The sequence below is a fragment of the Dreissena polymorpha genome, chromosome 3 (assembly GCF_020536995.1).
Source record: "Dreissena polymorpha isolate Duluth1 chromosome 3, UMN_Dpol_1.0, whole genome shotgun sequence".
NCBI classification, from domain to species: domain Eukaryota; kingdom Metazoa; phylum Mollusca; class Bivalvia; order Myida; family Dreissenidae; genus Dreissena; species Dreissena polymorpha.
Genome location: NC_068357.1, coordinates 32246585 through 32272446, shown reverse-complemented (window position 1 = coordinate 32272446; position 25862 = coordinate 32246585). Strand labels below are relative to the sequence as shown.

The 25862-nt window shown below is 34.0% G+C and overlaps 2 protein-coding genes across 2 annotated transcripts in view; both read left to right on the top strand.

Moving 5' to 3' along the window:
* Positions 1-1480: 1480 nt before the first annotated feature.
* On the top strand, positions 1481-10501 carry LOC127872136 (putative DMBT1-like protein). Its single transcript, XM_052415462.1, has 6 exons — positions 1481-1565; positions 3091-3250; positions 4562-4722; positions 6941-7097; positions 9130-9287; positions 10473-10501. The coding sequence occupies exons 2-6, from the start codon at positions 3201-3203 to the stop codon at positions 10499-10501; spliced, it is 555 nt and encodes a 184-aa protein (XP_052271422.1). The 5' UTR covers positions 1481-1565; positions 3091-3200.
* Positions 10502-18451: 7950 nt separating this feature from the next.
* The window catches only part of LOC127872135 (uncharacterized), a 32407-nt gene continuing 24996 nt past the window's right edge, over positions 18452-25862 (top strand). Inside the window, exons 1-13 of the mRNA XM_052415461.1 lie at positions 18452-18564; positions 18837-19007; positions 21630-21797; positions 21901-22077; positions 22369-22536; positions 22726-22893; positions 23014-23190; positions 23397-23564; positions 23822-23929; positions 24223-24390; positions 24991-25170; positions 25299-25466; positions 25596-25763. Coding sequence (XP_052271421.1) covers positions 18468-18564; positions 18837-19007; positions 21630-21797; positions 21901-22077; positions 22369-22536; positions 22726-22893; positions 23014-23190; positions 23397-23564; positions 23822-23929; positions 24223-24390; positions 24991-25170; positions 25299-25466; positions 25596-25763 — 2086 coding nt within the window. The 5' untranslated portion in view covers positions 18452-18467. The remainder of the gene's footprint in view (positions 18565-18836; positions 19008-21629; positions 21798-21900; positions 22078-22368; positions 22537-22725; positions 22894-23013; positions 23191-23396; positions 23565-23821; positions 23930-24222; positions 24391-24990; positions 25171-25298; positions 25467-25595; positions 25764-25862) is intronic.

Sequence of the window (25862 nt, the reverse complement as noted above, 5' to 3'; positions counted from 1 at the left end):
TAGTTCCGTTTGCATACTTTTATATTGATATCAAGTTCATGGCGCTAAAAGGAATATCAAAGTGGTATTTTTTACAACTGGATGTCGGGTCAAATTTTTATTTTTATCAAACAATGAATTATAAAGGTCTATTTAATCCTGCCGCATAATCTTTGAAAGCAGAATCTGTAGTTACCTCAAACCTTCCATTCAAAACAAATTAAAAAAATATATATATTATGGACAATAATTTTAATGACGGACTAGGCAGTTTAGCCATGAATGAATTAGCATAAATAAATATTGTTTATGTGTAGCAATTAAAAAATTAATTCATTTTGGAAATTGCGTGCTTAAAATTTAGACCAATCGTTATAACACTGTAAATAAAAAAGGTAAACCTTGAATGTTTGTATGCTTTATTTAATATTAGGTTCTCGTTCCCATAACTTAAGAAAACGAATAAGTAAGGTGCTGAAAACAACAAAGCTTACTTGTAGGCACCACGTAAATAAAAACATGCATATGTCATATTTATGCCGACGAACTATTCTTTTACATTCCAAGTGAGTTCTTAATGCCAGGCACGTGCAAATGCAGCTTATTTGTTACTTGGTTGTTCGATGTAACACGACATATTAAATGTTTACACATATTTCAGTGATTAATCATAAACTCTTTTTGCATCAAATGCTATTAAGATACGTTACCTGATTCATCATTAAGTACGCACAATATGATTTAAAGCAATAGAGGATATTTGTTCATGTCAGTTAAAGATCGTTTGTTATTTCACGAGTGATCAAAGAAAATATATTTTCACGAGTGGAGCACTTAATATCTAAATATTATTTTCCTATGATCACGAGTGAAATAAGAGACGTTCTAACACTGACATGAAAAAGTTTTCTGCTCCTTTTTTTCCCCTTTTTCAAGAAAATAATTAACAGCCGTTTCCCTTTCGCTGAAAAGTTAACCTTTTTCCGTTGCGTGCCTAAATACATTTCAAAACACAAAATGACGTAATAAGTGTAAGGAAATGACGATATGATACCAGCGAAATTATCCAGTTAAACTCTTTTAAAATATCAATTAACGGTGAAAAAGCATAAAATGAAAAGAAAATGTGTTGGATTCGGTGGAATGTCAATTTTAATTCACTCGTCATCATAGAAAAAATATATATAATTATTTATGATAATCTAAAAATCAAAAAAGTGGTTCCGAGAATTTGTTATTTTCACCGGTGAAAATGACAATTTGTTTATCTTCACTGCTGTTTTGTTCACTGCAGAAATGTCATCTTTTATCATTAGGTATATAAGAATTTTGATTCTTTAAATATGGTCAGCGGGAATGAGATGTGTATAGAATACCCATTACAAAATAAGTAAATATAATCAAGCTCAATTTAATAATTGTTTGTAATTACATTTCAGACTGTGGTCGAGTGAACGTACCTTACGGATCTGTGGAGCTATACAATGACACAACCAACACTTTAACAGCTCGATGTCATAATGAAAGCCTGTCGCATGTTCAATACATATGTGAAAACAATGGATCTTGGAGTAACACCGAAGAATGTTAGTAAATTTTTAGCTCACCTGAGCATAAAGTGCTCATGTTGTGCTATTGGTGGTGGTGGCTCTCCTAAATTCGTCGTCAGTCTGTTGTCGTCATAATTTATTTCAAACACCATCTTATTTTATCAGCTCAGCGGATTTTTACGAAATTTCACTGAGATGATCCTTTAGTCACCTGCTTTTAACGTTATTTAAATGGTATTGGTTCGCTCCATATGTATGTCCCAAGTGCGTAAAACAGATTAAATAATGGAATTTAAAAAAAAATCTCCTATGAAACCGCAAGTCTAAGAAGTTAAATATTTGGTGTGTAAAATTGTCTAGTGGTACTGTTCAAAGTCTATTAAAACCGTGTGAAAGTGGTTAAATATGGCCACGCCAAAGGGGTCAGCAGATTTATAAAGAATTATGTAATAAATAACTCTAACTTATTAAAAAAATGTTGTGAAACCGCAAGGTTAAGAGGTTAAATATTTGGTGTGTTACATCGTTTAGTGGGCATGTGCAAGGTTTATTTCAGGTCATGTTTCTGTGGTCAAAACTAGAAATATCCCAGAGGTAACATGATTTATATAGACTTGTATAGTAGGTAAATGTAAACATCTTCTTATCCGTAACCGCATGGACAAGGGTAAGCACCTCGTATTTTGATCCTCTACAAAGAGTATTCAAGCCATGCTCCGTGTTTAAAACTGCCCCTCTCCCCTCAAGTTGTCACATTTCGTTTAACAAACATTTAGTAAATAATAATAAATAAAAAAATAATAAATAAAAAATCTTTTCTGAAATCGCAAGGTTCAGGAGTAATCAACCGGTGTAGGGGTCATCAAGAAAGTTTGTTCAGATCTTGCCACTGGGGTCAAAACTTGCCTCGCCCCAGGGATAACCTGATTTTGTATTTCGACTTATAAAGGAATTATACCAAATAACTTAAAATAAATAACATATCTGAAACCACAAGTGCTAAAGTTTTGATATATATTAGGATACATCAGATAGAGGTAATGTATAACGTTTGTTCACATCATACCCTTAGGGTGAAAATTGGAAACACTTAAATGGTCACGTGGTTTATAAAGACATTTTAAGTAAATAACTATTATAATTATTATCAGAAACCGCGTTAAACATCCGTTTGTGGTCTTCTACAAAGAGTGTTCAAATAATATTCATGGGGTACAAAATGGCCTTGCACAAGGGTCGTCTGATTTATATACACTTATATGGAGACAAAAAATCTTCTAAAACAAACAGGCCAGATCGGTACAAAGATCAATTTAAAGATTTGTTTTTAATGGTTAAGAGTTTTTTGAACTTAAGCTTATTTACTTTATAAAACATAAATTTAATCAAATATTTAAAAAAAATATTAAAAATCCGAATAAGTACGCACTTTGCAGCCACACCATCGGGTAATATGGTAATACACTTCTTTTAACCCGGTAATTGTTTATGATATACGACCGTCCATTAATAACAAAAAGCATTTGAGACAATAATTATACAGATACAAATAATTAAACAGGCAGACCAGTGATTATCCAAGACATACGCCTAGTTAACCAGGAGCTATATCCATATCGGGGAACGGTCGAACTGAAAGTCAACGACGCATGGGGAACCATCTGTGACAACATGTTTGGCGTGGAAGAGGCAACTGTTCTATGCGGAATGATGAATGCTAGGTGATTTTGAAACACAATTGAAATGTATCTTTGCGTTTTTGTGCTTAAATAATGCATTTAAAGTATTTTAAATTTAGAATTTAATGCTAATATTTTGCATATTTTGAAATACGCCAACGTCCTATGCTATCAATCAAAAGAAAAGTAAATAAATATACTTCATCGGAGTAGAACCTCCTCCTGATCAAACGTTTAACGCAATATGCGAGAATCAATTTAAAATATACTTGATAGTATATTTTGTTATCTCTTAAGTTTTTCGCTATTATAACGATTCAAACGAAATAAAATAACCATGAACCTTATTTACTTGTTTCTATAACATAGTATTAGCAATTCTGCCCACTTCGTTGATGATATCTCATTAAAAGCCAACATTATTCACGGTCTAGTTGTAGTTGAGTGGTGTTAAATCGCAAATTGTACTATTTGTATTTGTATTTTTGGATAATATATCAAATGTTTAGAAATTCCCCATCCTCCGTTTCATAATCTTATTCGTCAGCCAAGATATGCCGATTGTAAAGTATGTTGACCCTTTGATTCGAGGGATCTTGAGTCCTTCGTTAAAAATGGTCACTCTAAGTTAAAAATGGATTTCAAGACGAAAGGTCAATTGGTTAATGTTTCAGCTACAAGACATATCTTTTTTTTCTGTCTCGGCAACTCAGTTATTATGACCCCGTGTGTTTCTCATAGAAATCGTTCTAAAATCGTCTTGTTTTATCCCCACGGAAAATTGCAGAGTTTTTCAGAAATGGTTGCTTTATTCCATCTCAAGTTTCCAGTTCCTAGTACTGTTTTGCACATTCGCCTCTTTTCAAGGTTTCTCCCAGTTAGTTTGATCATAAAGTGAGAGTTGGTTAACTTTGATCATATCAATTTCTCTCTCCGAGAAGTAGACAATATAGAAAAACAGTTTATTAGGTCCAAACTAATACCGCAATTGTAAGAAAAATCAATAACAAGCTCCTTTTGCAGTAATTTATTTTGTTCAGACGTGATTGTCTGACAAACCTTAATATTTTAATAGGTTCGTCTTTTTGTTTTTCTCATGCGGTTATTAGTTAATACAGCATAGAATGTATTGTCCTATATCTTAGTGGTAAAGCAAGACAGGTGAGTACAACTGATCATAGACATACATGAGCAGAAATCAGCATTTTATTTGTTCTTTAAGCCAACTATCCGGTGATGTAAGTGCAATTTTAGTTGTTGACCATTTGTTAAAAACACCATGTGAACCCATGCATCGGCTTCAATAAATTACGAAAGAAAGACAATATTATGCTTTATGAATATTATTTTCAGTTACGTTTCTTTCGCAACAAATGCCGGTTACGGAAGAGGATCGGGAAAAGTACTTATTGCCAACTTGATCTGCACAGGGTCTGAAAAGGATGTGAGTGAGTGTATGTATCAGTCTTCACACAAATGCAATCACTCTGACGATGTGGGTATTCAATGTACAGGTACGAATTAAAAAGTGTCGTCCAAGTCTTTTACTTCAAGCATATATCTAAATGTAATTTGGTAAATTCAATTTTCTATTAGGTTAAACTTCATCAAGTTACATAAATCTTTTGATATTGAGTCGGAATTTTTAAAGAAACATTTCAGCTTATATATTAGCAAAACCCGGCGTTTGAGCTTAACAATGTTGTTCAAATGTTGTTAAAAGTTTGTATTCTCTTCAAATTGTCTAAAATTCTTGGCCTATCCTTATTAATTTTTTTACGAATGCTCAATGTGGAGTCTTCATCTGAAGATGTGCCTATTGTTAATTTTCACTCCTCTTTATGGCCTACATATCATAAAAGTTTTCTCCTAACCATATGGTTAGATTTGTAATGAAATTCACACAGCTGTTAATTTAGTGATCAAATGCCAACATTATTCAAAGCTCCGCTCCCTGGCAAACATTGGCGTTTGAGTTAAAATAAAAATATGCGTTGATGCTTAGATTGCCGCAATTGCTAAAATTTGAGATACGTCTTAAAGTCATTTTAGTTTAATGAAATAATTTCACACAGATTTTAATAAGGTGGCCCTTTGCAAAAATATTTTTAAAATTTCCGCTCCGTTACAAACAATAACAGTAGGAGCTAAAAGTATCACGTGTGAGAGTAAAATAGTGACACATTTTTTAAGGTGCTTATCAGATATTCAAATAATTTTTCATTTTTCTTTTGTATTAATACGTGCATAATTCAAATGGATAATATCGGTAACGAAAGTGCGTTCCCGGCTTACGGATTATACAAGACTCTAAAATAAACTTTAAAAAAAATGCCTGAAGATCCCAGTAGTCCAGGCCAAGATTGCGAAAAACACGACAGAATGCCAAACATTTCAACCCTGAATTTTATGGTATTTAAGCTTATTATATTTGTCAAATTTTAATACGAAAGTAAAATATAGTATAAGAACATAGGAAAACTAATGGTTTACATATATCGTATAGTCATGAACGAGGATAAGAATATTTCTACGGGTTCAAATACGGTAATGATATTTATATTTATTTATAATGCATTTGTTGGAAAGTAAAAGCAACTGCGGATACGTCAAGCATTTGCGTTTGAAATGTATTTCGCGGGAACCGGATAACAGGCACCATATTAAGTATGATAACATGGTACTGGATTTTTAACGAAAACAATTGATTCATTATGACAATTCATACTTGTGATAAAAAAATCAACACAATATTAAAATACTGTGTGCAAGCGTTTATTTATCTGATTCATATTGATAATTTGTTGGATTGTATCACATGTCTTTTGGCCGTGTTTTGTTGAATTCTCTCCATAACCCCCTACCCGTAAAAAGAAATATTGTCAACTGACAGGAAAATATTATCTCTTATATGATGATTTTATATACTTCCGTTGACTATGGTGGTACCTTTTAACAGTCTCGGATTTAATAAATCTGCAGTTTTAATGCACATCGTCGGCTCCACTGCGACTTTCTTAAATCAATGAAATTGAAATACATGGTATATTCTTTGATCTCTTTGGGGGCTTATTCGTAGAAGTGCTTCCCCACATCAACTAAAGCAGACTGACACACTCGCTCCGCCCCGAAACTACACTTAATCTTTGTGTTTTCATAACTTTTATGACACTTAGTATCTGCCCTAGGACGTTTTTAGAACTAAATGTGCGCGAAATACGTTTAATTGTGAGATTGATTCATTTTGGTTGGAGTGTTTGATAATTTCAATGCACTGTACCTGACTCTATAACCAAAGTTTGAATGTTGATTTTACAAAAAAAATTAAAACCTATATGGCAATCAATTATGCAACGGAAACTTTCTATTGAAAACACACACAATGAATACATACAATTATGATTTAAAAACATGTCGTCGCCTCAACTTGACACAAATGCGATAAGGAACATATAGTGCAGGGTGTTTAGTATATACGAATACGCATAGATGTTATAAAGATAATACGCTAAAATTGACGTTTTCATTGCTGAAAAAAACTGAATTAACGTCTGAGTATTTCCGTGGAAAACTATTATTTCAGAATTGTGGGACTCCATAAAATTCAAAATTGGTCTGGTATGATTCGTCGCCGTTATGGGTTATATCTGTTTTGTTTTAGCGCCTTGATTTGATTTGCGAAAAAAGGATTCCCAAGACAAATATTTTCTGTACAAACATGTCTTTTTCCAGTTTCTACTTTTGATATTACCAAGATACGTTTGGCTTATGGATCTAGTTCATTTAATGGACGATTGGAACTTTTTGCCAACGGCCGATGGGGTTCAGTGTGTGATGATTCCTTTAATTCGAGTTTTGGCGAGATGTTCTGTCGAATGATGAATTTGACGTAAGTATTGCATTGGTTTATTAAAGCATTCGTCATTTCGCATACCAATACTAGTAGAGCCTACTATTCCGCTAAAGTAAACACCCAATAGCTCAGATAGAAACGGAATATTTCATATAGTTCATCTGAGGAGAAAATGTTTACGTCTTAACACGATCCGGCGTTCGTTAAATGTCGAGTGGCTATTTTCTTTTAGTGGATTTCAATCAAACGTCGTAAACATGTACCTTAGTTGTACTTCTAGCATAATCAAACATAAAGGGGCATTTTCACGTTTTGGTAAATTGACAAAATTAAAAAACTTGTTTCAGATTCGCAAATTTTCGTTTTATTTATGATATTCGTGAGGAAACAGTAATATCGAACATTTACCATGCTCTAAGACAGCCTTTATATGCAGCTTTTGACGATTTAAAAACATGAAAAATATATAGCGTTGCAACTCGAAACGATTAAATAATTTGGAGAATTCTTTTGTTGTCGTTATATTTTGTGAAACTACGAGGATTGCTTATATAAAGTATAAAAAAAACATCCTTCAATGTATGAGCACGGATGGCCGAGTGGTCTAAATGGTAGAATTTTACTCCAAGGGTCAGTGGTTCGATCCCTGTTGAGGGCTACGTTTTTTACTTTTTTCAATTTTATTCTTGATTTTTTACTGGATCTTTTTAGATCCAATGTTTACATTTATCAATGTAAAGCATTTAATGACAACATTCAATACATGTCAAAATCTGTGAAAAGACCCCTTTAACACTATGAAAACAACGGTTGCATTCAAAGCTTCGGCAAATAGAATTTATTTTACAGTATTTTTTCATGGGTGACCTATTACCAAATGACTTCCATTATTTTATACAATTTAAATATGGTATCAAGGGGGACATGGCATTTTCCCTTATGTATAATATAAATTGAAAATCTTCTTTGAGAATGCTGCCGGTTTATCGAAATAATTTTAAACGTACATGTACATTTCTTCGTTAACCTAATTGCAACCTTGCAACCGTTAGTAATACGGTTTACCTTGTTCAATTGTATATAACCTAAACTATCTTATCTGAAACCGCTGACCTTATCTGAACATAATTTCGCATGCATATTCCTTTAAGAAATGGTTTGCTAAATACCATCGGATCATTTTGATTCATTTAAAACATGTTCGTCAATCAGGTAGTTTTCTTTTATGGAAACCTTTTATTGAAAAATATTACTTCGACCTTTATTGTGCGATGATTAAACATATCTTTTTATGCCCCCGGATCGAATGATCGGGGGTATATTGTTTTTTGCCTGTCTGTATGTCTATCTGTCTTTCTCTCTGTCTGTCTGTCTGTCTGTCTGTCTGTCTGTCTGTCTGTCTGTCTGTCTGTCTGTCTGTCTGTCTGTCTGTCTGTCTGTCTGTCTGTCTGTCTGTCTGCCTGCCTGTCTGTTTGTCTGTCTGTCTGTATGTCTGTCTGTCTGTCTGTCTGTCTGTTTGTCTGTCTGTCTGTCTGTCTGTCTGTCTGTCTGTCTGTCTGTCTGTCTGTCTGTCTGTCCTTCAGTTTGTCTGCTGTCTGTCTGTCTGTCTGTCTGTCTGTCCCAAAACTTTAACCTTGGCCATAACTTCTGCAATATTGAAGATAGCAACTTGATATTTGGCATGCATGTGTATCTCATAGAGCTGCACATTTTGAGTGGTTCAAGGTCAAGGTCATCTTTCAAGGTCAAAGGCCAAATATATGGCCTCAAAGCGCAGTCGAAGGTATTGTGTTTTACAAACACAGCTCTTGTTATTTAATAAAATATCGTATCCTCATATTCCTCCTATTCACAATTAAAAATTTAAAAAAAATCACACTGGATAAGTATTTAAAAGGCGGAACACACACGTTCTTATTGTAAGTTTAATAGTGTTGCTTTCGCAAATAGTTGCCATACACTACGGAGCAAACCAAAATAAACACACATTAAGACGAGCCTCGACCTTTTTGGTTCACAATTGTAATTTGGATAACATAATAAAATACATGTCATTTTTATGTTGTAGTTATATTCAACATAACTGTTGCTCAATGTATGGAAATGGAGCTGTTCTTATTGATATGAGAAGTTGTCCATTACTGGCCAATCATATTGACGAGTGTTCCTATTTACCGCTTCCTAGTAATTGTTATCCACATGAAACTGTGTCACTCGTCTGCTCAGGTTTGTATATGTTTCTATTTTAATCATGTTAAACAAAATTGTATACATTGAATGCTTCTGTTTCGTAAAAAATAATACACAATGTATACAATATGTTTCAATTATTTGTTGAACTCGCAAAAAAATAGTACTGGTATGAACACAAGAACGCACTCGATAAAGGCATTTATATCAATATGGGGATAAAATACTAGTAAACTTATTCGATTGGTATTCTCACTCGAGTGTAAAATGTTAAGAAAAACATTCAGATTGAAAATATAATAAAACAATATTCATACAATATGATAAAAGAATATTATGATAAAAGAAAATATTGATAATAACGTCAATCCCAAAAAAAACATAACACTCAAATTTATCCTTCCGAATTATTCTTTCGAAATTATGTGTAATTAATGAATTAAAAAATCAAGCGATTGTCTGTAGTTTTTTTCTTTCCATGCAATGTTTGTGGCAGATCAGATTTGTATACTCATAGAACACGCGTTCCTTTCGTACGGTCTGCTTTTCGAAAAGCACTTAAATCATTTCCAACATAATTATATAAACCTAACAGTTAACAGTCAATTAAAAAATTAACCCTAGCAAAACTGTCTTTCAAATATTAGCATGATTAAATCTCCAATTAAAGAGAAGACCGTTAACTTTGGAATACCTCACATAAATGTGTATTTATTGTATACTTATGACCGGTTTAGGTCCCTAACGTACGAGAAATAGACAATCCGAAGTATTTGTCATTGTTTGCTTACAAAGACAGCGCGTGCTAAATATGGACAAATAACGTAATCGCCGAGTTACACACAGCTGAGTTGCTTTGAGCGGTAGCGCTTATTTTGATTTGATGTTGGCACTTGCTAGTGTTACAATCGGATTAAGTAATTTTATGTTTTATTTATGTGTTTTTGGGTGGTGCGTTAGTCGAGTGGTAACACACTGTTCTACCATTCCAGAGGTCACCGGTTCAATTCCTGGCCGGGGCACTGGCCATTTAAGAAATGCTTATTTTGTTTCCCACCCAACTAGAGATGTACTGGTATGAAACCCAGGTAATTATCGCGTGTATCGGTGCTATACACTGAGCACGTAAAAGAACTAAGGGATCTATTCGCAAAGAACTAGGGTATCGCACCCGGATTCCTTATATCTCAATACTGTCTTTTCTGCTTGCTGTCTCTTCAGCAAAAACCAAAGAAGCCCATTGGAAATAATGTTTTAAAGTGTTGTTAATTTATATGTTAATCATACACTGGTATATGAACTCGATACAAAAGTTCAGTACAATGTAAGAAATAAAAAACACCCACTTCGGGCCCAACGGAAGAATAGTAAACATCCCGGCAGCCGCAAACTACGGCTCGGTCCATATACAATCTTGGGCTACCTGGCTGGTCACAATATTTTTCATAATAACAGCGAAATAACATTAATGACATAAAGTCGAACTGAAAATATAATGGCGTTTACGAATTATCATCGTTATAAATTGATACAATTATAAAGCGTTACAAGGGCGAAAGGATTGAATAATTTGGAGAGTTCATTTTTGTGTTGTTGCTTTAATTTCACTCTTGTTTTATTTTGGGGCTATCTAGTTCCGATGCTTGCATTTATCAATTTAAAACATGTTATCACACAGTTCAAAACATTTCAAAATTTGTCAATAAGTCCCTTTTTATAATTGACATGTATTTGCTCAGTGGCTTATAATTAACAAAGTGATAGAATTCCATCTTCTAGTTATTTAGTAATTCGAGTAAATGTTACATTTTGATCAGGACATACATGTAAACACAGTTTACCGACTCATAGGTGGGATCAATTCTAGTCTGTGCAGACAATATATCTAAAACATGTTAACCGCGCGTGTTAACATAAATTTTAAATTAAATACCAAAATATACCATGATTATTGGTCAAAATTAACACATTATTTTAGGTTTTAAGTTCCTTAAAAAACAAATTTTGGCAAAACTAATTGCAGACTATTTTCCAGCTGCATTCATTTAAACAGGACATTTAGTTTGGTCTTAGCTTTACTGCAAAAGTAAAAATCGCACAATACGATGAGTGCGGTGCAAACGTAAACCAGTTTTGAATTATCATAATAGCGAATATTATATGTCCTCACATGACTCTAAAAACTTACAGGAAATTCTTTGTAATTGAAATAATATATGCAATGAAATCTTGATGAATAATAAATAATTTTCGCCAGATGCACAACAGGACAAACCGTGTTCAGTTTGTTAGAAGAATATTAATAGATTTTTTTATTGCAATTGCAAAGTAAAGATACATATCCAGTTAATTCCAGTTGTATATATTGTTTTAATATTTAAATCAACCAATCTACAGATTACACTCATTTTTCTTTTGCAAAGCAGGCATTGATTCATGTCTTAAATAACCTGTTATGTTGATGTAATACGTTTTTTAGCGATATTTATTTCAGTTTATTTTTCAATTATGTTTAATTGCATTTAGAAAAAAAATAACGAAATTTAACACACACACGTGCGCGCACGCACGTACTCACGCACGCGCGCGCAATTTTAAGTCAATAAATGGTTGCCTAAATTATGGCCTTTTTATGACGATTTTTAAAAATAAAAGTCGGGTTAAAGTAATGTTCACTACAAACCTTCAAAAAGCATATATCAGTAAAGTGACTGAAAACAAGCAGAGAAAAGCAACAGTATCATTTAAATAGAACATGTACGTGTCAACAGTATCATCGCTACTAACAAAGCCGCATGATAAATAATGTGGCTCATAGAAATGTTTATTAATTTGGAAAAAGTCTGACTGTTTCAGTTAAGAAAATAAACAATTGCATAAAACGTATTTTTCCATATAGAACTTGAATTAAATACCCACATAAAATTGCAATTGGTTATTTGTACACCGGTACACAGCAAGAAAGACGTATGTCTGGCAGGAAATGAGCTCCATCAGTCCTGTTTCAATTGGTGGTATATACGACATCAACATTAATTTATTTATAGAAATGCACTTATAATCGATCGACATTTCATATTTTAGACATATAGGCATGTTTACTCTGAAACTAACACGAAAAAAACAACACACTCTACATTTATTTGCAGAATGTCCCTTCCTTAAAGTATCGGGTGGTTCGGTTACCTACAGCACAAATGGGACTATCGCGACTCCAAATTGTAATGCTGGATTCAGTTCTAATGTCAGCATATGCCGGACCGGACAATGGTCGCCTCCAAGCCTAGACGTTGTTTGCAGACGCAGTAAGATATAGGGGTTTAAATGTCGAACATGAGACAAGTTATATGTTTGGTATAATATTTTTGTTCAGTACTAAGTAATTAAATCAACCATTTGTTTTCGTGCGTACATATTTGCAATAGCACTTCCTTTTGACCAATAAACGATATCAATAACTTAATTTATGTTTGTATGTTGTGTTTTTTGTGTTTTGTTATGTTTGTTTGTTTGTTTTTTGTTTGTTTTGTTTGTTTGTCTGTTGTTGTTTTGTTTTTTGGGAGTTTTTTTTTTTTGGGGGGGGGGGGGGTTGGGGGGGGTCCTTTATCATATTATTTATTGTTATATTATTCTAAGTATAATTGGTCGCAATATAAAACTGCTAAATTGTAAAGCATTTGTCGTGATTATACTTTCTTTAAGAGTGTGCATTCCGAGTATTAAACTTAAGATAAGTATGTTATCCTTAGAAAAGTGGAATAAAAATGTATTCCATTTTTGATCAAATAGCATTCAATTCACTTGAATGCAAAAAATCAGCACACAGGATTTTGGCAGTAAATTTTGACAAAAGCTCTTTACTTCGATTAACAAAACCCAAACGTTCATCTGTCAGCGTACTCTTCAATGAAAGGCAACAAAATGTTGCAGAGACACCAGGAAATAGAACATTAACACGAACGGAATCTATGCGAATGCTTAATTTCATTAATACCAGACAAGAAAATGAACTCTCTAAATATAGGCACTACTTTCAAGTGGACTGAATATGGTCTCAGTTATTTAGTAAAATGTAACATTAGATTGTTTCGGTCTACCATTGGTATAAATGGACAAATCTGTAAATGATATCATTTGTGTACATGGTATATGTTACTGGCATTCATATATTATTGTTATGATTATTAGTAGCATCCGATTTATGTATGAAAATAACGGTTGGTTGTCCTTAGCCATTCCTTAATACAAGAATTTTATAATATTGACAAACACATTTTATTGATGTTGTATCTTTCGTAACCTTATACCATTCTGACGGAATATAAAAAATACTGATTACAGACCAACCACTGAATATAACAGATGTTCGCCTTGTTGACGGACCAGGTCCTAACGTAGGTCGAGTGGAAATAGCCGTGGACGGCGTTTATGGAACACTATGCGACAGCTATATCGACTACAACGATGCTGATATAATATGTAAATCTTTTAACTCTAGGTAAGCCATTACAGAACATCTATAAAATAGTTTATTTTATTTCGCAAAATGTGCTTTACAACCTTGATTTCTGTGTTTACATATATGCCACGTACTGCATCTATGCCACTTCATCAAAACAAAAAAGCGTCTTTATAATAAATAACGTGACTGACAACATGACATCACTTTATAGCGTAAACTATACAGATGATACAAGTTAAATTAAATAAATAAGCGGGAAAAATAGAGGATATTTGTTCATGTCAGTGTAAGATCATTTGTTATTTCACGAGTGGTCATAGAAAAAACGCCACTCGTGAAAATATTATTTTTCTATGATCACGAGTAAAATAACAAAGATTTTACACTGACATGTTTCTTTTATGCCCCTTTTTCAAGAAAATAATTAACAGCTGTTTCCCTTTCGCTGAAAAGTTACCTTTTCTCCCGTGGCGTGCCTCAATACATTTCAATACACAAAATGACGTCATAAGTGTTTGCATCATCCTCCGCCGAAAGAAAAAGTCCAGTAATTGATGGTTTACGGGTAAACAAAGCTTAAAGGATTTAGCTTTTTATAACCTTGCTAAAATAAGCAAACAAAGTTATGCATAAAATACTGCTGGTGTAACAACATTTACTGAACAGTACATGTCCGTGCTGCAAGTACTTGTTTAGTGGGTCAAACAAGTGAAGTAAATCTTGATGTGATAATCTAAAAAAAGAAAAAGAAGTTCCGAAAATTTGTTATTTTCAACGGTGAAAAAAAATAAAAAAAATATTTTGCTGTTATTCCACTGCAGAAATTTATCATTAGGTATATAAGAAACGGCCTTCATTGAGTTCCAAGACAAAATTTGTTACAAGCGAACTCATTTGTACGTACGTTTACACTAGTCTTATGGCCAAATATTATCATGCCAAAATCAAAGTCGATGCGTCGTTATCATTATCGCAATGATTTAATGGGGGGGGGGGGGGCTCGAAAAGAACGTATACGTGCGATGTGCCAGTCATAATTAGAATGTGTTTGATCGATATATAGCTACAATAGGAAACACCACATATATTTGATTATTGCATTATCATGGTAAAATGTTGTGTTTTGTTTTCTTTTACAGTTACAGAGCTGTATACATTCCTGGTACCAAATATGGCAATGGCTCTGGACCTGTACACATTGATCAACTTCATTGTAATGGTAATGAAGCTTTCCTTGACGAATGTCTATACGTTCAAAACGGACAATGCAGCCACCTGCGAGATCTGTCTTTACTTTGCAATGGCAAGTGATATATTGATTATATTTATTGTATTTAGTATTACGGCATTGAACTAGAGTTCATGTATTCTAGCCGCTAATGTCATATATATATATATTAAACCAATGTTTAAATGGACAAGTTTTTTGTGTACAGTTTCATTAAAGTATATATCAGCATCTAAGAAACGTTCGGAAACTAGAACGTTCCCACTATCACAATTTGCGCCTCAATTAAACTCGTTGTATTAATCTTCGACTTATAGTTATGATCGTATCAGATCCTTTTGGGTAATATCAGATTTTGAAGTCAATCTTGTTTATCGTGATTTTTTGTAAACTGTTACAAAATTCACGGTTAAGATGTTTAACTGCAGTATATTGTTTATCGGGATTAACGTTGATTAAATCGTGAAATATATCGCAACCATTTTGTATCTTATCGTGCCGGAGCCGACTTATTCTTGATAAATAGGATAACGTAACACATCGTAAAGAACGTAATTATTAGAGGAATACTTTCGCTGCTATCGTGTTGAATCAAAACCCAATCGCGGATTAAATTGGAACATATTCATTAGACTGTTTGAAACCGTTTTTGAACTTCAACTTAAACCTTGTAAAAATGAAGCATCTGAAATTGTCAAATCGTGGAACAAATTGCAATTGAGCGCAAAGCATCGTATCATTACACACAAACAGCGCATCACGTCGTGTCTAAGGCACCAAATCTCAGAAATGTACAACGATAAATTACCGCTCGATAGTGGGAACGTAGCAAAAGCATTTTAAGTCATACGCTCAGTCTTAATAAGCATGTGCTATCGCGCTGAAAATAAAGACTGTCTTTTATAGCCTACAGCTTATTTACGAATAGCCAATGTCTTCTAATGTCATTGCCTCAGAGGCGATTTTCATACCATTCGCATTATTTTAAAAGTGCAGTTAAAGGTAATACGAGTTCGTAGATGATTGCATGAAATTCAAACTAATAATATCATAAATAATCGTTACTTTTATTTTCATTCAGATAATTGTATAATACTTAATCATTAAAATTTCATCAAATCCACTGTCTCCAGTCGATTGATATGTAGTATTAATAAAATGAACTAGAACATAAACAAACTCGGAATGTCTATAGTATACCTTTTACAACCCTGTATTTATTGTATAAGTACCAAAAAGGTTGACGAACTAATTATTGCATTGTAGAATGTGGGAAACCGGACATTTTTGCAAGTTGGAGTGTAAATTATTTCCATTACAACGGAACGAGTCTGTTCGCTAACTGCGAATTTAAAAAAACCTACATCGGTTACCTGCGTATGACATGTACTGCAAATGGTTGGACGACTATTGACGAATGTCAGGAATACAGTATGTATCGATTCAAGATTCTAATTCCTGACAATTGAAGCAATTGATAAATACTGTGAAACCATTTATTTTCGACAGCACAAAATTTCGCCATTTTTATAAAAATGACGATTTCGTCAGCACTTAAATTCGCCGATTTCTGATTTTGAATTTAAAAAAATGCGTCAGTCAATATCCGATTTGTGTGTAATACATATTCGCGATCAATCGCAGTTGCGAAAAATCGTGGTACGAATGCGGGAACACACTTGAGAATCACTGCAGGATATGGGGCCTGTTTGTCACATGCCAATTAACTAGTCTTTTGTTATCAAGGGACAGTAATGGACCCTCTTAATGTATGCCATTAACACGTTCATTGTTATGATTAGCGGACAAGTGGGATCGAATAACCGTTAACGAGTGTTTGTAACAACGAAGCCAATTGCCAATTGGTTATGTGTTCTAGTTGGTATGATTTTTATTAAAATGCTGTCAATACCGTTTTAAAACTGTTTGTGTTATACGAAAGAGGTTCCAGTTTGTTAAGTGTTTTTTTTCAAATAAAATGCTTTTTTTCTGATATCAACATTAAAATTAGAAACTCTATGTGTGTGTTTGTTCTAAAAAAGTAAACTACCGGTATATAAATCAATAATGTCAATAATTTAAAAATAAATAAATTGATACATATAAAATAGTAATAAGTGTGGTTAAACGCAAACAATCAAACAACAAACAGCAATTAAAATATTCATTATTAATTTGTGATAAATACGCATGTTGATCACACATCGTCATCTTTTTATTTGGTTTATTGTCTTTCATCGGCATTCGCTGCGTGATGGCTAGTATGCAATACCCCTGAAAAACACAATGCACCTAATGGATAATAAAGTTATAAACAATTAGCGCTAATTCATTACCATTCTACATAAACGAAGTCAACGCATTCGATACAGCTGTAATGCACACGCGTTTTAAAGAAGTGTCACGTGTCAGTTAAGTACCTTGTGTAATCTACATCCCTTTGTGTCAAAACCGGATTAATCTTGATTACGAAACAGCAGTGAATGTGTGCATGGATTATGTTGGAATTTAATGCCTCATGTCTACGGTATAGTTTTAAAATATTGTTCAATTTGGTATTTGTTTTTGTTTAAACATAGAGCATGATTGTTCGTTAGGATCTTAAATTCGCCGATCGGTCGACTGACGAAATTTATGAAAATTAATGCCTGACGATTAATAATGGTTTCACAGTATTAAATATTGTCCTACTGAATCGGTTGGATTTGAACTTAACATTGGAATAGATCATGGCAACGTCATATATATTATTTAAAGACATGAACAGAGCATAATGTGTACTATTAAATTAGCTGTATATCGTAAGTATTCTTAATTTTGGAACAAAACAACTGAAACGTAATTAAATTCAGTCAGACATATGCACATAGTAAACACAGTTTGGTGAAAATGTGTATGCATGAATTTATTTGTGTTCTTTTAGGTCATATAGCGTTGTTGTATATTGTTATTATATTTTACAGATGATCCTGTTCACAATAACAAAACACTGTTTATGAATGTAAAACACGTATAATCTTTGCATACCATTTGATTTCAAACTGTGCTTGCCTTTTAAAGTTAAGTAAATACACATCTATAAACCTTCCATTTTTAAATATTTTCTTTATATATTTCAATACAAAAATACATTTCAGGTTATCCGCTTGACATTCAGGAAATAAGACTTGTTGACGGAAATAGCACCTTTGACGGCAGAGTTGAGATCAAAGTGTTCAACACGTGGGGAACAATATGCGATGACAACTTTGGAATGGAGGACGCCAACGTTATTTGCAAAATGATAGGCTTTAAGTAGGAGTCTGGTTGTTTAAATACGTGAACACTTGTAATATTGTATTGAAAAAAATTAGCGCTCAATCACAACACAATCCTAGGTTAATGAAGTTAAACGTATATACATACAGTCTTTAACATTCATCGCCTGAAGGGGTTGAAATGATATTCTCTCCAATTTCTATTCAGTCCTGCTAAAGGATTCCGCACATCATCCATTGAGGGAACGGGACCTGTTTATGTCGATAACATGGCATGTGATGCCAACAGTTCTCACATCAATGATTGCCGGTATGTAACTTACGACGATTGTTCACATTGGGAGGACGTAGCCGTTACATGTACAGGTATGACAAATTCATAGATAACAACTATCGAACGTTGAAATATTGAACCCGTGTATGTATTTAAAGTAATATAGCTAATACATTTATGACACGCTTTTACCAAAAATAAATAATTAGAAAAATGAAAGAGAAAGTGTTCAAGTCATTACATAATCTAATAGCATAACATAACTGTCAGAATAATATTAACATTTGTAATTAACTGGCTGTCAAATAATCTCTTTTTATGTATGTTTAATTTATTAAAATGAATGTATGTTTAAATTTAAAAGCAAAATGCGATAACCCAACGCTACAGTGGGGTATGGTCAACGACACTTCAACAAATGTGGGATCTTCAATAAGCGTCGCATGTGAACGTGGTCGAATACTTGTCGGTGACTCGGTAATAGTTTGCAAAGAAGACGGAAATTGGACAAGCACACCATTCTGTCGTTTAATAGGTAAAATCTATAGAAAACAGTTTAGGTGAATTCAAATTTTTTAAATAGTTAACCATGTATGGATTTATATGAATTTACAATATATGTACAGTTATGAGTAAGAACACACGTTCCGCAAATCTCAGAAACATCATCCTGAGGGAAGGTATCGTCAACCTTCAAAAGTCCTAATTTTACGGCGGTTTAACGTCATGCCAGACCTTAACCAAGATTTACAACACACTCAATTGTTAATAAACACATAGGTATTAATACTCTTTTGTTAACGTTATAACGTTATAGGGCAAAACATGAAATCCCATATACTCTGTTAGATTGAAAATTCTAGTTCTTATCCACTATTTTTAAAACAGAAAACCAACTATCAACATGAAATTATTGCAATTTGGATTACCAAGCATACGTTGTTTAAACCGATTTGAGGGCTTACCGAATCTCAAAGAAAAGTACTATTTGCGTGTACTATTTACAACGTTACAAACGACGATCAACAATAACTTAAAGATTTGTACAATTGCTGTAACGCCTTGTTTGGTCAAACAAAGTAAGATTCCCGATTTAAGTATTTACAGAACATCACACGTTTCCCATACTTATGCACAATGAGGGTTAATGAGGGTTAATGAATATTAACATGTTATGATTCCCCCTGAAACAAGAGAACCAAGATGGCCATAGATCGTTCAATCGTGTCATGGGGCGAGGCAAGTTTGAAAAATCTTTGTAGAGAACCGCACTCTAAAGTCCCATACAAAATATCCAAGCTGTTTGACCGGCTGCAAAGCTCAGTTATTAGGGCTCTGTACTAAAACATATCCCCGACCCGGCCATATAACGTGTGGGCATTTATTCTGAAATACTTTCTACAGCAATTTGCGTAATAACACTGAATAAAATAGGAAGGTTTTTCGGTTATCGTCAGACGTGTGAGTTCGGAATAGTGGTAAACCTGCTCTCTCTGGAGAAAACTTACAGTCGCGATATGACTGAAAAATTGTTTAAATAGGCAGATCAACAAACAAACAAATAACCACCCAAACATTACAGCTACTTGTCCTGGTTTTTCAGAAATTTAATAAAGTTATTATACAATTTAATTGAAAACAACACATTTTTTACATACTCAAGGCAGGGCAAATTTTAAACCCATGGATATTATTTGACTATGATGTAACATGCAAAATATTACAACTTTTGGTCATGCTGTTTTAGATAAGAAGATAAAACAGTTATTTCACAATATAAGTCTATATACCTAGATTATTTTTTGATCCAGGAGGTTAGCTTGTTTGGACGGATAGGGGCATTACTTAAACAATATTTGAAGACTTCTATCTCATATCACATACCAAATATTATGGAAACATTTTTTTTTTATTAAACATTTTTTAAAGTTATCGGTTTTTACAAATCTTGTAAAATATGTGATCGCAGGGACATGATATAAATACAATGTGTACATAATCATTACTTTATATTACATATCAAATATCAAAGCTCTGGAACTTGTGGGGGTTATTTAGGTTGTAATTATCAGTCTATAAACAATATGTGATCCCTGGTTGTCGCGAGTTTTTACCTCATGAATATTATTTGAACTTTATTTGAACTTGAAGACCACTATAAGATGTTATACATATTGACTCTGACCAATGCGGTTTCCAATAAAAAGCTTTTAAAAATTACTTGCTCAATAAGTTTATATAAATTATGTGATCAATAGAAAATGACAAGGTTGGCTCTGTGCAACTGTTTTGGAATGGTAGAGAATGTTACACATTAAATACAAAATGCGGTTTCATTGAAGAAAATGTATAAAAGTCTTTAAACAAAATGTGTCCTTAGGGGCGGTGTTCTTCAAAGCTTCACAATTCGAACAAACTAATTAGGGGACCACGGCACTATGTTACACACCAAATATTTAACACCTCACTGTTGCGTTTTTATGGAAGAAGGTTGTATAAGTAATTTACTACATTAGTGGAAATTAATCACAAATTAACTGGAGAGAAGCAAGTTTTGCCCCAGGGGCATGATGTGAAGAAAATGTGCTCTGGCCTTCTATGTAACATACGAAATTCTAAATGTTTGAACTTACTTACTGTAAGATTTTTTTATACATCACGCGGGCCCTGTGAGGTGGCGGTTAGTTTTATTAGAAAGGCATGATTTTAACAAATTCAGAACAGGACCCCAAAACGATATTAGATACGAAATATTTTAGCTCTAGTAGCCTAAATATGCAGCACATCGGAACAATTTGAAAAGCTTTGAAAGTGGGTACCCCATGGATCATTCCTGTGAAGTTCCCTTAAAATCTGCTGAGCGTTGACGGGCGACGTACGACTATCTGCTTACGGCTTAAGATGCAGGACGCAAGACGCAAGACGGAAAACGGCGATTTGCACAGATGCTGTGCACAGATGATATAAAACACGAAAACTAAAATAAATACTAGTAATATGATTGTATGTCCACAGGAAAAGCCGTTTGTATTTAATTTTGTATTATTTAGAGTACAGAAAGTAAATGCAAACGCACAGCATTTGAGTAAATAATGCGAGTTATAATGTATAAGTGACAAAAATTGTGAGATAACCAAAATACCATGTTCAATTGCAGATTGTGGAGATCCAACGCCAGATAATGGCGAAATTATGGGGACGTCATATTACCTCGATGACGTCGTCTCTGTGTCGTGTGATACCGGTTATATTTTATCCGGCGACGCCGTCATAACATGCCAGAACAACAGTTATTGGACTGATGATCCAACCTGTACTATTGTCGGTAAGAACTTATACTCATATGGAAAAATCACTGTAGACTAATAGAAATTATGTGCATCAACAATCCTGAAATTTTACTTGAGCTGAAATAAATTTTTTTCAAGACTGTAACGCCCTGACCATCGCCAATATGACGATTGACATCGGTAACACAACCACCTACGGACAGATAGCAGTTGTAAAGTGTAAATATGAGTTTAGTCCACGCGGATCATGGGCGGTGAAATGTGAAGCTAACGGCGTTTGGAATTACACGCACGTTCCGGATTGCAAACTGATTGGTATGTTATATTCCACAATAAAATAATTAAGTATTAAATATGTTGAAGCTGTCAAGTACCATGCTTGTAGCAAAAGGTATGTACAACCAATGGCAAACAATGAACTAAAATTGGATTGCCTAGTTAAATATCTGGATGGCCAGATTTTTTATTTTTAGCTTAGAAGTAAATAAAAATGCAGACTTTTATTTTAATGTCTCGAAATTGTATTTATTTCAGATTCTTCTACCTGCTTTACTTATATAATGATTGAATATATTAAACGAGAATGCCTGTATGGACATGTTACAGATTGTGGATCATCTGCACCACCCTATGGAAGGGTCAACGACACCACATCGACTATCGGAACTGTGGTTGGCGTGGAATGTGACTATGGTCGACATCTGGTTGGTGATGCGGTGTTAGTTTGTCAACAGAATGGACATTGGTCTGGTTCGCCTATTTGCTCTTTGATAGGTAATATAACGTTTTGAATAACAATCGGTATTCATGTGTGAGAAGGTGCTTGTCGGTACTTTGCAAAGCTAATGTCTTTAGGTTTTAGTTCAAGAATGTGTCAATTTCCACAGCTTGATTTATTAAAATAGCATTTGAGTTGAACGAAATGTACAACGAACATTGTACGATCTTCTTATACCCATGCAGAGTGTGATGATCCGACACCAAATAATGGCTTCACTAACGGGACGTCACACTACCTCGATGCCGTTATATCAGTATCGTGTGTAACTGGATTTGTGTTGTATGGCCATTCCGCCATACGATGTCAGAACAACAGCCATTGGACGGACTACCCAAACTGCACGATAGTTGGTAAAATATATTATGAACATGCAATTGAACATATGAATTGAAAAAGAAAGTTATACCAATAACGTTATCATACAATATGGGAACAGCCTGTTTAAATGTTTAAAATTGTCCAATTGGCAGATTGTGGCGTCCTACACATTTCCGCAATGAGTGTTAACATCGGTAATGCAACTACATATGGACAGATAGCAGATGTAAGATGCCATCCAGATTTCACACCACTGGGTTCCTGGACCGTGAAATGTGAGGGCAGCGGCATTTGGAATTACTCACACGTTCCGCAATGTGAACTCATTGGTAATTATTACCTCACATTTATTTGAGCTTTGTTTCAATAACAAATGCCTAAATGGAAGCATATTTAAACAGTTAGCCATGGAATAAAATATGTTAGGTGTTTCCCAACTTAATGTCCCTAGTGATTATTCTTAATATCCAATAAATTGCAATTGTTTTTTAATAGACTAGACTTCACTTACTAGATAACATACTTGTTTCTACAGATTGTGGAGACCCAACGCCTTCGAAGGGTCTGGTGAATTCATCAAAAACAACAGTCAATACAGTAGTGCGCGTTTCGTGTGAATACGGTTATACGCTGTCAGGAGAGTCAGTCATCACATGTCTTAGAAACGGTACGTGGTCCGGGAAATCCATATGCGACCCTTCCGGTAAGTGACATTGCAGAATTTTTTTGGTACTGTTATGATTAGGTAATTTTACCCCAATGAAACAATATTTGCTATTCAGCATTTATTTGCAAAGCAAAAAGCTATTTTTGTAATAACGATTCAGAACTAAAAAAAAGACTTACTCTATTTCGTAAAGATTCAATCTTTTTTATTCCAATTATTATTGAAAGATGTTCGTTCACCGTTCTATAAGGTTTGGGTCGAAAAACAAAAAACGTTTACGTTTTTATGAACAGATTGCGGGCGACCAGCCATATCGAATGCAGACGTGGTGACAAATTCAACGACCCTGTATTCCAAGGCATTTATCACTTGTAACGAAGGATTCGAAATACAAGGGCCAAGTATAATCACCTGCACTAAAACTGGATGGAATGATACTGTTAGATGTTCACCAATCGGTAATCAATAGATATACTATATAATAGTCCATAAACTTTATTTAAGGAAAACAATGTGGAAAGAGGCTCATATATGTTACAAAAAGAAGTAAATCAACAATGGCTCAGAAAGGCAGTTACTCATATATGTTACGAGAATCACTACATCTGCTCTATAACACAAATTAGCATTAACACATACACATAGCAAATTTATTAAGGTTAAATATTTATCATTCAAACTCTGGTTTTCTTAGTATGTGAAGAGATGGAAGTTGAAAATGGTAGTGTGATCGGCGCAGGAAGAGAGTATGGAGCTGTTGTTGAAGTGAAATGTCATACTGGATATATTATTCGGGGAGACAACAAACTGACATGCCAAGGAAAAGGTCAATGGAGCGATAGTCCAGCATGCGTCATTCAAAGTATGCATTTTGTTTTCACTGTTATTTCTTCATGAAGATTTATTCAATAAAGTATAATGTTGTGAATCAAACATGTCGTTAATATGCCACCGACAATTGCAACTCTGCATTCTGAGTTCTGATTAGATATTCCTTCCACATGACTTGTTCTACATTCACAATGAAGGCACTGTGTATGACAATCAAAATGTAATTATTAATGACCGCACTACTTTTTAATTCAAAAGTGCTCGCATAAAGTCATTTTTTGTGCGAGTCTTAAAGACATTGGTTTTGTTTATTTGTCAATACATAAATGACGTAGCTTGGCGCAAACGTTACTTTGGACGGAGATGAAACCAAAACAAACACTACATTCATTCACTATCAAATAAAAAGACATCTGCATTCCAACGGTGTATAAAATGTCGGGAAAATAACGCCTTATATGCATTCGGCATGTATGCAATCGAGGTATCATTTTTCCGACAGTTCATTCGCCGATTAAATGAAAAAAATAAATAATAGAATACTAGTACATTTAAATATGTTTACTGATTATGTCCCTCGAATTATCAACAATCCTATAATCTTTTTACATTGTGTTAATATGTGTTTCAGATTGTGGAATCGTGACCGTACCAACCAATGGAATCCTATTAACAAGTCCCGTGGTAACAACGTTTAATTCATCATTGCGATTTCAGTGTAATGATGGTTATCATCTGACCGGAACTGACGTTCTGTGGTGTGACGCAAACGGCAAATGGGACAGTTCAGTCCCGACGTGCGTTCGCAAGTGTAATATAAGACTTTGCTTACTATTTAATGATTGATGTTCATAATAAGATGCAATTTCTAAGCGTTTTCTGTATGCATTGATTCTCTCATAAATTAAAAAGAATTATTGTTTATTGTTATCGTTGTAGACTGTGATAACCCAACCCCAACAAACGGCGCCGTTAATGGGACATCCTTTTACTTCAGTGACGTGGTTTCAGTATCGTGTGATAATGGCTACTTATTGTCCGGCGAACCTTTCATTAAATGTCAGAATAACAGTAAATGGACATCTTATCCGACATGTAATATCGTTGGTAAGACTCGTTCGTATGAAAAGTAAAACTTATATGAAATGAGAATAATAGCGCACATTTAATAAAGATCAATTTTAGCTCTTTATCACTCTTCACAAACATGTTATTCTGATATTTTTACAAACTTAGTGTGTGAGCGCATTGACTTAGAAAAAGGCAACGTGACCGGCACAGATGCACACTTCGGGTCAATAATCGAGGTGAAGTGTGATATTGGATATGATCTCCGTGGTGACAGTAGACTAGTATGTCAAGCCGATGGTCAATGGAGTGGTAATCCAACATGCATCAGTAAAGGTATTCGTTTTCATTTACATGTTCATAATATATACAATTATATAGTACTTGGATGCAAAGCACTGTGAACGCTTAAATAAGGGCAACCAAACGAGCTAT